This window comes from Bos taurus, chromosome 16 (genome assembly GCF_002263795.3).
Source record: "Bos taurus isolate L1 Dominette 01449 registration number 42190680 breed Hereford chromosome 16, ARS-UCD2.0, whole genome shotgun sequence".
Taxonomy (NCBI): Eukaryota; Metazoa; Chordata; class Mammalia; order Artiodactyla; family Bovidae; genus Bos; species Bos taurus.
This window is the reverse complement of record NC_037343.1, coordinates 73,627,332-73,640,729: the sequence shown is the minus strand read 5'-3', so window position 1 is coordinate 73,640,729 and position 13,398 is coordinate 73,627,332. Positions and strand designations below refer to the sequence as shown.

General features: G+C 41.6%; 1 protein-coding gene across 2 annotated transcripts in view; it reads left to right on the top strand.

The window, feature by feature from the left end:
* Positions 1 to 28: 28 nt before the first annotated feature.
* Positions 29 to 13,398, top strand: part of HSD11B1 (hydroxysteroid 11-beta dehydrogenase 1) — a 76,362-nt gene continuing 62,992 nt past the window's right edge. The window contains exon 1 of one of the 2 annotated variants that reach the window (XM_010813541.4): positions 29 to 6,512. In XM_010813541.4, the coding sequence (XP_010811843.1) occupies positions 6,401 to 6,512 (112 nt within the window). In that variant the 5' untranslated portion in view covers positions 29 to 6,400. Of the gene's footprint in view, positions 10,529 to 13,398 lie in introns of both variants that reach the window. The other variant, XM_059875240.1, reaches the window with a different exon arrangement.

Genomic DNA, 13,398 nt, shown 5'->3' with positions numbered 1-13,398 from the left:
GGGCTGATGTGCTGGGGTCTTACCTAAGGCCAGTGGACTGAGCGTCCACTGAAGACCAGGCAACTTTTGCTTCACTGCTCCCCGACTCTGATATTGATGTTACAGGCTTGTAAGCCTGTTGAGAATTTATTTTTGCTTTGTGTTAAGAATGGCAAGACAGAAGCTTTTCTAAGTCCCACCAGACTTCGCATTTCAAGCTCAGAAGATAAACAAGCTAGAGTAAGTGAAAGAGAGATGCTGTTTAACTCTAGGGCAGAGAACCTGTTTGCCATCTCACACCTGTGCACCAGAGGGCCCTGTTAACAGCTCTTCCCTCCGAACTGTATTTGGGGGCGAGGGGGGCAAGGAGGAAAACTAGCTAGCTGCCAGGAGAAGAGGGAAGGCAATCTCCCAAGAACATTTCATTGAATGTCTAGCTCCACCTAGCCTTCCTCCTCACAAACTGAATCACAGTGGGAAGCTCTCATTTAAGAGGGGGAAAGACTGGTCATCACAGGCTTGAGTCCCCTTCCTCCAGGGACAGAGGTTCCTTTGTGCTAATAACTAGTCTCCGTGGCTCTGTAGGGCTCAGCATATCAGCATAAAAAGTGACGAACAGTGGCTTTTAAAGAAGTAGCTAGGGGCAGGAGCCTGAAGCCACTCTCCTCCTGCCCTTGCCAGGTACGGACATTTCACTCTCACCATCCACGGCTGTGGACTTCTGCCAAATGTAGCAAGGATCCTGCCATTGCCTCTGACCAGACTGTCTCTCCGCTACCACCCTCTTCTGCTCCCCCCACCCCCCCAACACACATGCCCTTCCACTTTATTTCTGCCAGCTCACATCCTACCCAGTGTTTCTGGCCCTCATCAAGTGGCATGTCTGCCTGAAATCTATCACTCCAAACAAAAGAGCAGTGAGATTAACCAAGAGAAAAGACATGGATTTAAAGCAAAAGAATAGCGGTGGAACCACTGTTCTCCCAGTTTTCAAAATGGGAAACTTGGCCCTGTATAACACTGGAGTGGGCTGCCATTTCCTTCTCCAGTGCATGAAAGTGAAAAGTGAAAGTGAAGTCGCTCAGTCCTGTCCAACTCTGCGACCCCATGGACGGTCTACCAGGGTCCTCCGTCCATGCGATTTTTCAGGCCAGAGTACTGGAGTGGGGTGCCATTGCCTTCTCTGAAGGAGACATAACCTCGTCTTAAATGTCCAGAAAAGGTCTCAGAAGTTCACCCCATCTTATTCTTCCCGTTTTCCTTCCCAAGCGCCTCTCTTACTCTATTATTCTTCCACCGATGCAGCCGCTCCTTGGTCCAGCTGTCAATATCTCAAACCGCCTCCCGCAGTCTCTAATATATTCGCCTCAAAACACTCACTGCAGGACCAGGGTTTCGCCCTTCCTTCATCCTGCTGCTCCTCCATCGAAGGCATCAGCGCCTAAACTCCTGTCCAAGGTTTTCCAGCGTCTCTATGATCTACCCACATCTCAGCCCTCCCACCTGATGCCCTGCGTGAGCCCCCAGGACCCTCCTCGTCCCTTCTGGCCTTTCCCACCTTTGCTCACATCCCTCTTCCTGTGCCCACCCACAGTGCCCACACCTTTTGCAACCACAAACCTCAGGTTCCCCAAGAGAGGGATAGTTTCTAATATTGCACTTCTTGTCACACTGTACTCACGTATTCCGGATTTTGTTTTAGAAGGCAATGCCTATGATTTTTGTTTGCCTATACATAAAACTACATACATTTTACATATGTCCCTAAATATACAGGAAATGCCTGTGTATTTTTAGCTTTGAAGGTTATGCCTCATGTCTGTACATGGAGAAACTACCCAACACAGTTAAATCCAAGCCACCAAAATCTTATCTGTCCTCACTGACCTTGTCATTCCTCTGAGTTCATTCAGCCTGGGTCTCATAGTGGGTCACACACTAACGGACTTTGTAGTCCCTGTTGTTTTGTGGAGGTGGTCATCTCTCTAAGTCTTCTTTGTGTCTTTCACATTTTTAAAGTTTTTTTTTGTGCACGTGGTTTAAGTCACATAATATAAAACATGCTATCTTAACCATATTTCACTGTAGAGCTCAGTAGCACGAAGCATATTCACGTTGTTGTCTAACTCCCAACCATCATCCATCTTTCACATTTCTCACCTTCCGAAACTGAAACTGTCCCCACTAAACATGAACTCCCCATCCCTTCTCAGTGGACTTTCTCACTCTATGAATTTGGCTATTCTAGGTACCTCGTGTAAGTGGAATCAAACGTTATTTGTCTGCACCTTATGTATATATACACTGGAATGCACTTTTAAGGTTAATACATGTCCTACAAACAGAGTGGACCTTTTATCCCTTGTACTACTCAGTAGGTTCTCACTAGCTATCTGTTTTGTGCATGAAAGTGAAAGTGAAAGTGAAGTCACTCAGTCATGTCTGGCTCTTTGGGACCCCATGGACTGCAGCCTATCAGGCTCCTCTGTCCATGGGATTTTCCAGGCAAGAGTATTGGAGTGGATTGCCATTTCCTTCTCCAGGGGATCTTCCCGACCCAGGGATCGAACCCAGGTCTCCCGCATTGTAGACAGACGCTTTACCATCTGAGCCACCAGCATAGTAGTGTATATATGTCAATTTCAATCTTTGCATTTATCTCACCCCTCTTGTCCCCTCTTGGTGCCCATATGTTTGTTCTCTACATCTATGTCTCTACTTTCTGCTTTGCAATTAGGTTTAACTGTACATTATTCCAGATTCCACATACATGCATTAACATAAAATATTTGTTTCTCACTTTCTGACTTACTTCACTGTGCTTGACTGTCTCTTGGTCCATTCACATCTCTGCAAATGGCACAATTTCATTCCTTTTTATGGCTGAGTAATATTCTACCGTATATAGGTATCACAGTTTCTTTACCCATTCCTCTGTCAATGAACATTTAGGTTGCTTCCACGTCCTGGTTCTTGTAAATAGTGCTGCAATGAACATTGGGGTACATGTATCTTTTGGAATTATGGTTTTCTCCAGGTATAAGCACAGGAGTGGGACTGCTGGGTCATACGGTAGTTTTATTTTTAGTTTTTTAAGGAGCCTCGATACTGTTCTCCATAGTGGCTGTACCAATTTGCATTCTCACCAACAGTGTGGAAACGGTCCCTTTTCTCCACATCCTCTCCAGCATTTATTGTTTGTAGAGCTTTTGATGATGGCCTTTCTGGCCAGTGTGAAATATTACCTCATTGTAGTTTTGATTTGCATTTTTCTAATAACTAGTGATACTGAGCATCTCTTCATGTGCCTCTTGGCCATCTGTATGCCTTCATTAGAGAAATGTCTATTTAGGTCTTCTGCTCGTTTTTTTCATTGCTTTTTTTTTTTTTTTGGTATAGGCTCCATGAGTTGTTTGTCTGTTTTGGAAACTAAACCCTTGCAAGTTTCTTCATTTGCAAATATTGTCTCCCATTCTGAGGGTTGTCTTTTCATCTTGTGTGTGGTTTCCTTTGCTGTGAAGAAGGTTTTAAGTTGAACTAGGTACCATTTGTTTATTTTCATTTTTATTGTCATTACTCTAGGAGGTGGATCAAAAAAGATCTTCCTGCAATTTATGTCAAAGAGTATTCTGCCTATGTTTTCCTCTAAGAGTTTTATAGTGTCCAACCTTACATTTAAGTCTTTAAACCATTTTGAATGTATTTTTGTGTATGGTGTTAAGGAGCATTCTAATTTCATTCTTCTACATTTAGTTGTCCACTTTTCCCAGCAGCACTTATTGAAAAGAGTGTCTTTTCTCTATTGTATGTTCTTGCCTCCTTTGTTAGGGATTAGGTGACCATAAGTGCATGGGTTTATCTCTGGGCATTCTATTCTATACCACTGAGCTCTATTTCTGCCTTGGTTACTACCGATCTGTAGTACAGTCTGAAGTTAGGGAGCCTCATGCCTCCAGCTCCATTTTTCTTTCTCAAGATTCTTTGGCTATTGGGGATATTTTGTATTTTCTTACAAATTGTCAAAATTTTTATTCTAAGTCTGTGAAAAACACCATTGGCAATTTGATAAGGACTGCATTGAACCTGTAGATTGCTTTGAGTAGTATAATCATTTTGAGAACACTGATTCTACCCATCCAAGAACATGGTGTATCTCTCCATCTGTTTGTGTCATCTTTGATTTCTTTCATCGGTATTTTATAGTTTTATGAGTACAGGTCTTTTGGCTCCTTGTTCTTGTTGTTATTCAGTCTCTAAGTCATATCAGATTCTTTGCGACCGCATGGACTGCAGTACCCCAGGCCTTCCTGTCCCTCACAGTCTCCCGGAGTTTGCCCAAGTTCATGCCCATTGAATCCGTGATGCCATCAAACCATCTCATTCTCTGTCACCTCTTCTCTTTTTGCCTTCAATCTTTCCCAGCATGAGGGTCTCCTCCAATGAGTTGGCTCTTCGCATCAGGTAGCCAAATTACTGGAGCTGCAGCTTCAGAATCAGTCCTTCCAATGAGTATTCGGGGTTGATTTCCCTTAGGATTGACTGGTTTAATCTCCTTACTGTCCAAGGGACTCTCAAGAATCTTTTCCAGCACCACAATTTGAAAGCATCAATTTTTAGGCATTCAGCCTTCTTTATGGTCCAATTCTCACATCTGCACATGACTACTGGAAAAACCATAGCTTTAACTATACTGACCTTCATCAGCAAAGTGCTGTTTTTGCTTTTTAATATGCTAAGTTTGTTATAGCTTTCCTTCCAAGAAGCAAGCATCTTTTAATTTCATGGATACAGTCACCATCTGCAGTGATTTTGGAGCCCCCAAAATAAAATCTGTCACTGTTTCCACTTCTTCCCCATCTATTTGCCATGAAGGAATGGGACCAGATGTCATGATCTTACCTTTTTGAATGTTGAGTTTTAAACCAGCTTTTTCACTCTCCTCCTTCACCCTCATCAAGAGTCTCTTTAGTTCCTCTTCACTTTCTGCCATTAGGGTGCTATTATTTGCAAATCCGAGGTTGTTGATATTTCTCCCAGCAATCTCAATTCCAGCTTGAAACTGAAATCCAGCCCAGCATTTCACATGATGAACTCTGCATATAAATTAAATAAACAGGGTGACAATATACAGTCTTATCATACTCCTTTCCCAACTTTGAACCAGTCAGTTGTTCCATGTCTGGGTCTAACTGTTGCTTCTTGATTCCACATACAAGTTTCTCAGGAGACAGGTAAGGTGGTATCCATGAAGGGGAAAAACCTGCTTAGATCAGAGTAATTTGGGCAGATAAAAGTCTAGAAGCCCCATCACATACATAATAATTGAATGGACATAGATAAAATGAAATACAGTAGTGTCACATAAAAATCACTTTCAAATCTGTGAAGGGCTGCCATATCGGCCCAACAAAGTCCAATAAAATACACTTATTTTATATGGCTTGAAAAGTGCAGAACTAAAACTAGCAAGTAGGTGTGCAAGGGAGAAGATAATAAGTCATTAAGAAAGCAGAGTAATTCAAAACATAGTGAGTTGCCTTGTGATACATATTAAGCTCCCCTTTACTAAAAATGCCCAAGCAGAGGATGCAAGGGATGGTGCAAACTGCACAGGAGATTTCTAAACTTGGAGGGAGGTCAGTTATATGGTTTCTGAGGCCCCATCCAGTTACATGATGCTAGGATTCTGTTTGATATAACCACAAAATAGGGACTGTATTTCCCATCCCAGCCTGCTTCTCTAGAAACCACTCTCTTTTATGTTTTCAACGCTTCTTTGTTCTTTTTCTTAGCATGTTGACAAATACTTTCTTTCTTGCTGGATGACTATTAAAAGTAATGAATTTAATTAAAAATAAACGATTTCCTGATAATTTACTTACTTTAAAAATATACTATTTCCTGATTAAGTTTACGTAACTAAAGCTCTTTTCTCTTAGAAAATACCTTAACCTCACAGTTGAATCTAATTTTCCTCACAGTTAGTCCTAGTGAAACAGTTATTAGTCACCTTGCTCTTTACAAAACACAACAAAACATAAGTAATATATATACATAGTTTTGTGCTATTAATATAAATAAAGATATATATAGAATTTGGGGCTAATATCTAGTGTGAACTTGTACTATGTGCTAGTGAAAACAAATAGCAGATATTAACTGCACAGATACTTAAAAGTTTCACACTTTCTTAGGGAAAATTTGTTGTTTAATTATAGTAAACAGAGCCAAGCATTAAATCCACTGGCTCCATGCGTCACGACTCCCCTCAGGTAACAAGCTTTTTCAAGCCAACCAATCAGTAACAGTCCCTCACTTCTGACCATCATTTAACCAGGAACTGACTCATTCCATAAATATATTTCAGAGTGCCAACCAATCAACAAATAAATATGCTGCTACAGATGAGGTCAGCCTACTTATGTCTGGGAAAGTACACCAAGCTCTGAACTTCATGCTTTCTCAAAATTCAAAAGACACACTTACTGGCTTCCTCGTGTCCAAACTCTACTGTCCTTCAGATCTGCTTCTAGGTAAGTCAGTCTCAACAATAATCTGAATTTGATTGGTTGCACTGAGGCCTCGCTGCCTCTATAATTTCTAATCAAGTATGTCTTTGTATAAAATCATTAGATCTCAGTCTTTGTGTAAAGGGATTAGAAATATTAGTTTACAGGTGCACATTTTGGTAAATAATTATACCAGGACCTTTGTATAAGATCATTAGACATTTTATCTGAAAGGTATGTGGTGTGTGTATCCTCAGTCGCTCAGTCGTGTCTGACTCTGTGATCCCATGGACTTGTAGCCCTCCAGGCTTCTCTGTCCATGGAATTTACTACTAAGTAATCACACGACTGGGGCTACGTAGCAGCAGCAGCAGCAATCAGACATCAGTCTTGTATAAGTTCATTAGACTCTTTTGTTTTGTTTGGAGGCATACCTTTTGATAACTGTATCTGCTATGAAACTACCATTCCCCTGCTTCTCACTTTGCTTTTGCTTTTGTTTAGCAATATTGTCAAGTTTATTTTACATGTTTTTGCTTTGTACTGAAATGCCTTGTTTCTGATACACAAGTAAAGAAATGTTCCATCTGGAATGGCCCAATAAGTCACCATTCAATCCAAGCTGATCCTTGGGGACAATAGTTGGAACTCCATTAGCCTAGTGGCCAATTGAGGAAAAGGTAAATGATCAAACCTGGCTTGGGGTCCCCTTCAAAACTTTCATGGAAGCACCCTTTGCTCACCAAGGTGTGAAAGAAAGTCATTTTCTCGTCTATATTCTGGGTGGAAAATTGTCAGGTGGCATGCATGGCCCTTTCCTAACTTTTGCTTAGAAAGGGAATCCAAGATACCCATTCAGAGGCACACGTCCTTAATAGCCGTTCTTCGGTTCTTCTACATCAAATCTGCAAACTTCTCTTGGAAGAATTCCCGCTTTCTTGTTGCATTATAATCCCTACTCTTGTATTTACTTTGATAAAGGGCAAAAAGTTTGAGTATAGAATAACAATAGTCAGCATGGTACTTTTGACATATCAAAATAAATAAATTAATTCATTTTAGAGGAACACCTAAATAAATTAGTACATTTAAGAGGAACTCCAGGAATTTAAAGAATCAATAGTTTACTTTGATTAGTATGCTGAGGACAAAAAAACAAAATTCCAATCCAGCATGGTCTCTTTCAAAGACTCTAATATTTTCTGAAAGCAACCTTATTTCATTTCTGTCTCTTCCACTCACCTTTCCCTGACCTTCTATAGGAGCCCTTTTTTCAGAGTTTTATTTGAAAAAGAAATAATTACATTGTAAATTTGCTAAGCCAAAAGGCAGTCTTAAAGAACTTAAAATTTAAAATCCAGGCCTGGAGCCATATTAAGAGTTAAAATTAAGGATTTTCCTAAATCTTAGAAAGTCACATAAAAATTTTTTACATAACTTAGGATTTTATTGGGTACTTGTTGTTCTGGACTAGATCTTTACCAACTAGTTCAGTAAATTGTTAATCCTTCAGCTGGAGAAAAATATTTAAAAATAGCAGGGCCAAGAAAGGAAAAATTTAAATAACTCAACTGTGTAAAATGAAAAAAGAAAGTGCCTTAAGAAGGCAAGAAAAAAAAAGAAAACATAGCACAAAAAAAACAATTCTAAAAGCCTTTCTTTTAAAGATATAGTGGACAAAAAATTAAAAATAATAAATTAAAAATGAAAACAGACTTCAGGAAATTTTCAAAGAGCATTCTGGAGTAGACCCAACAGTTGAAATAAAAGGAGACTTGTCTTTTTCATAGTTTGTTTTTTTTTTATGAGATCAAATATGAATTAGGAATTTTAATGAGAAAAAAAATAATTGAAATCCAAACCTGGCAGTTGAGAAAATACCCAGTATGTGACCAGACAGTTTCAGAGAGCCTTAGAATGAAAGTGAGCTAGAAATCTGGGGAAGGCAATGGCAACCCACTCCAGTGTTCTTGCCTGGAGAATCCCAGGGACGGGGGGGCCTGGTGGGCTGTCGTCTGTGGGGTCACACAGAGTCGGACACAACTGAAGTGACTTAGCAGCAGCAGCAGTAAGCTAGAAATCAATAGAACTTAATGGTTCTCCGGATAAAACAACTGGCTCCTGAAAGAAAAATAAGACTAAAAAGTCCTCATCCTTTAAGCATTGGGAGCCCATAGATAATGATACGTGTAGATATTGAAGGAGTAGACAGGTCTTCAGAAGAACCAATGTTCCTTTTTGGCTAAGAAACAGATGACTATCCAAAATCTGCCCAGTGATGCTACTACAAGGAAGACATTCAGTTCAGTTCAGTTCAGTCACTCAGTCGTGTCCAACTCTTTGCAACCCCATGAACTGCAGCACACCAGGCCTCCCTGTCCATCACCAGCTCCTGGAGTTCACTCAAACTCACGTCCATCGAGTCGGTGATACCATCCAGCCATCTCATCCTCTGTCGTCCCCTTCTCCTCCTGCCCCCAATCCCTCCCAGCATCAGAGTCTTTTCCAACGAGTCAACTCTTCACATGAGGTGGCCAAAGTACTGGAGTTTTAGGTTTAGCATCATTCCTTCCAAAGAACACCCAGGGCTGATCTCCTTCAGAATGGACTGGTTGGATCTCCTTGCAGTCCAAGGGACTCTCAAGAGTCTTCTCCAACACCACACTTCAAAAGCATCAATTCTTCAGCGTTCAGCTTTCTTCACAGTCCAACTCTCACATCCATACATAACCACTGGGAAAACCATAGCCTTGACTAGATGGACCTTTGTTGGCAAAGTAATGTCTCTGCTTTTCAATATGCTATCTAGGTTGGTCATAACTTTTCTTCCAAGGAGTAAGCATCTTTTAATTTCATGGCTGCAGTCACCATCTGCAGTGATTTTGGAGCCCAAAAAAATAAAGTCTGACACTGTTTCCACTCTTTCCCCATCTATTTCCCATGAAGTGATGGACATTAGAACCCAACGATTCCAGTCCTTCCTAACTGATGTCCCCAAGTCACAGAGAGATCAGAGTACAACAACCCATGTCAATTATACTCCCCACCAGGGCAGTTCAGGTCACAACCAGTTTCCAACCCACTGTCTGGCAATAGACAGGTGTTCATTAAATATTTGTTGAATAGAGAATACATACACGGATGAAGAAATTACACTTTTGTGGATACATTTTTGCCCGTGCCTTAGTCCGAAAGAATGAAGACCTCTGAACTGGGATACGACTCTCCATCATTAGCTGGCGGGAATCAGGCTGGAATCACTGCCCCTGCTTGTGCAGTCCCCAGCCCCTGTGCACCCTGTCTGCCCTCTGCCGTCCACGCCACACTTCCTCTGATGTGATCACCATAGTGGTCTATGAGTCATCTCGATGATTCCTAAGGAGTTGATAATTAAGAAACATGTAGGCACACAGCCTCTTAGTACATTCGATTGCTGGTCTGTCATGGTGGGAAAGGAAAATCTGCCCAAACCCAGTTCTTGTTTTGATGCTTTCCCCTGAGGCAAAGCCAGGAATCTGAGAGCGAGTGCTTGCTAAAGGTGAGACGGGTTCTGTCTGGTGTGCCTCTGGCACGTTTAGAGCTAGCAGTAGTAACGGACAGGTCTCCAGGGCAACCACTGCCAGGACCACTTCCAAGCATTCCCACCATGTGCGGCCGGGGGGGCCTCTGTCCTTTGGGGAGCCCTGATGCCCAATGCCCAGGACTGGCCCCTTCTGGCTCACCTTTGGGTTTTGACTCCCGGCGCCTCCTGGCTGCAAGCTCAGTCCTAGGATAAGGGCCTTCGTCTTGGCCCATGTTTCACCTTCTTGTATCAGGTGGCAGACTAGCTGGTTCCAGTCCCGATTCAGGTCTTCTGGCTCCTCCCAGAAACCAGCCAACTTCTGAGCAGGAAATCCTGCCCCTCCCCAAAGAGTGGGAAACCACAGAGGAAGAGAGAGATGAAGCAGAAGGGAAGGCAGAGGAGGAGTGAAAGGGAGAAAAAGAAGCAAAAGGAAAAACGAGATCAATAAAAAGAAGTCAAATTTGGTTGAAACCCCAAGGTAAGACTTTTTTAAAACCACAATAATATACAATAGCATCACCACTTGTGTCAGGGCCTAGTCCATAGTAGGTCCTCAAAAAACTGCTGTTGAAATAATGCATCTATTTGGGATAAACTGGAGGGCTGGGCTGAAAGAGATTTCAATGTCAAATGCTGGTCAAAAACAGATAACAAAAAACCCCAAAGAAATGCCCAATGAGCTTTGCAATGTGCAGGAGGAAAGATGTGATAAAACACAGATGGAACCAGATGTCTGTTACTGGCACTGAGTACATTCTGATCATTTTGGGACAGAAAGTTAAGTTGGAACCAAAAGTTGCAAAAATAGTTTTAAAAATGTCTGCATGTTCTGTTGAAATCATACGAAGATTGCAGGTTGTGTTTTTATAAACTGGCTTTAAAGCAATGACGGAGCACAAACACTCAGCTGTATCTTGGGAATTGCTAACAGTGCTGATATCTGCTTTTTGCGTCCAGTTATCAGCTAGTTTAATACTTTTAATATTGAGATCCAGAGCTTTGAAGAAGGCATGTTTTATCTCAAGGAGTCTTGTTCAGAGGACTAAGGGAGGCCTAAAGTGATCAATCAAAATTCTTTCTGTGCTGTTCTTCTATTCCTTAATCCCAGTCCAGCCTGCTGCTCGGGATACTGACCTTCTGAGCCTTAAAAGCATCTGATCAGACAGAATTCAAACCCCCTGGTTTCAGGTCCATTAGAGAAAATCTAACAGGAGCAGGAAATAGAATTCCCCACCCTCCACACCCATTTACTCAAATCCTCCCTTGCCATCAACAGACAGTACCATCCAGAAGGGTCCAATCAGTTGAGAGGATTAAAAACTGCTAAACCTACGCTTTGGAAAGTGCTTATAGACAACGCTGGTGTGTTTTCACAACAGTTGGCTTTGAAGAGTCCTGCTCCCCCAAATTTTCCAACAGAGCTTACCAATTCAAAGAGACACACTTGAATTTTTTTTTCTTTTAGTGCCAGTATTTTTCTTTGGGTTCTGTGTGAGTAAGTCACAGAAGCTGAAAGAAGGGCGGGAGAAGTGAGGAAAGATGGAAGAATCTCACTTCTGCTTGCTTGCCAAAATTTGAAAGGAATTGCCTTTCCCTCTTATGTATGATGTGAAAATAAAATCCAAAAATCCTAGCTCTTTCTTGATACTAATTTCAGTAGAGCTAAAAAGCTCCATGCATCAAATTTCCAAGCTGGAACAAATCTTAAAGGTAATCTAATTTAATTCCTTTTGTTTGCCAGGTGAGGGAACTGAAGCCAAGACAGGGGCAGGGCCTGTCCAAGGTCACATATATGTCAGTGGAGGAGAGGGAGACTAGAACTCAATTATCTTGGTTCCACCCAGGAGCCTTGCAAGAAACTTTATACAGAAGTGCCCCAAACACCCAAGAACTTATAAACACGGCATCTTCTGATTAAATAAAATAAAATATTCAGTTAAAAGATGCTTAAGTAATCCTTATCTGGAAGAAACAGAAAGAGGGAAAAGATTTTAATAGTTAAAGCTAATAGTTAAGCTTTTCTAGAATCTGTTTTATAACTGTTAGGAAACTGGAGCGAGTAGAAGGGTTTAAGGCAGGTTTGTCACAAAAGAGCTGGAATACTTTACAATCCTACTATTGAGCCAGCTTATCTCTTTATATAATCACATGGTATCCTCCTTTTATTAATACAAATAATTTCTTTTAATTTGCTCAAATTCACAGAGAGAAGAAGAAATTATGATTTTTGCAGCTTTCATTACTAGTCCCAGCACCATGCTAATGTGAATATTTATAGTTCAGTGACTCAGGACTCTCCCCAGATGGACCCCTGCTCCAGCCACTTCAATCTACTTGAGGTCGCTCTGACATCTCAAGCTATCTCTAGACTCCTTACCTAATCACAGACAGTTCCCTCTGCTGGGCACAGCCTTCCCCCAATGTCTTCATCTCCATAAACTGTACTCATTCTTCAAAACTTAGCCCCAGGATCACTTCCTCCAGAAAGCTTTCCCACCGCCTTGGGCTGACTTGGCTACCCTACTCTTTCCCCGTTAGCACCCTATACACATTATTATTACACAATTGTGACCTTAGATTTACTACTGTACTAGAGCTATTATTATGCTACTGTGAGCTTTGACTTACTTGCCTACCCTCCTCATACTTAACTACCATCTCCTTGAAGGAAGACACCAGACATTGCTCAGCTTGAACATTCCAAGCTCATTGGACATTTACTAGTGCTCAATAAATATCTGGGGAAAAAGGATGAGTGAACAAATGAAAGATTCCCCCTTCTTTTCTTCCATTCAAATGACTTGATAAACAGTTTCCCTCCCACAGTCTTGATTTTTGGTATCTTGGGAGGAACAGAAGCTGGCACTACTATAGGCTTTTCAAAAAAGCCTGTCAGGCTACACAAAAGAGCTTCCTAGGGTTAAACATTCCAGTGGAACAAACATTTATTTCTACTCCCTTACAAAGTACACCAATCCCAGTAGAATAATGTGCATGCTATAAGGGACAAGGACAAAAGAGAACCAGCATGGAACCAACGGATGAGAAATGTCAACGCCCTTTCAGAGAATGGAAAGTGGATAGACGAGGGAGAAGTGACTTAGCCAACTGGAAACTATTGAAGCCCAACAGCCGCTGGTAGGAGGAGGGCAATGAGAAGCCATAGAGCCCGGGAGAATCTCAGCGATCAGGGCACCAGGAACTTTGATGCAGAGGAAGAGATGGGCCCTCCAAGAAGAAGGAAAGTTTATTTTCTGGAGAAGTTGGCTAAAGAGGTGCCAGGCTCAGGGACATCAGACACAGCAAAAGGTGGTTCAGGCATAGAGCTGGGAACAGGATGAGAGGAAG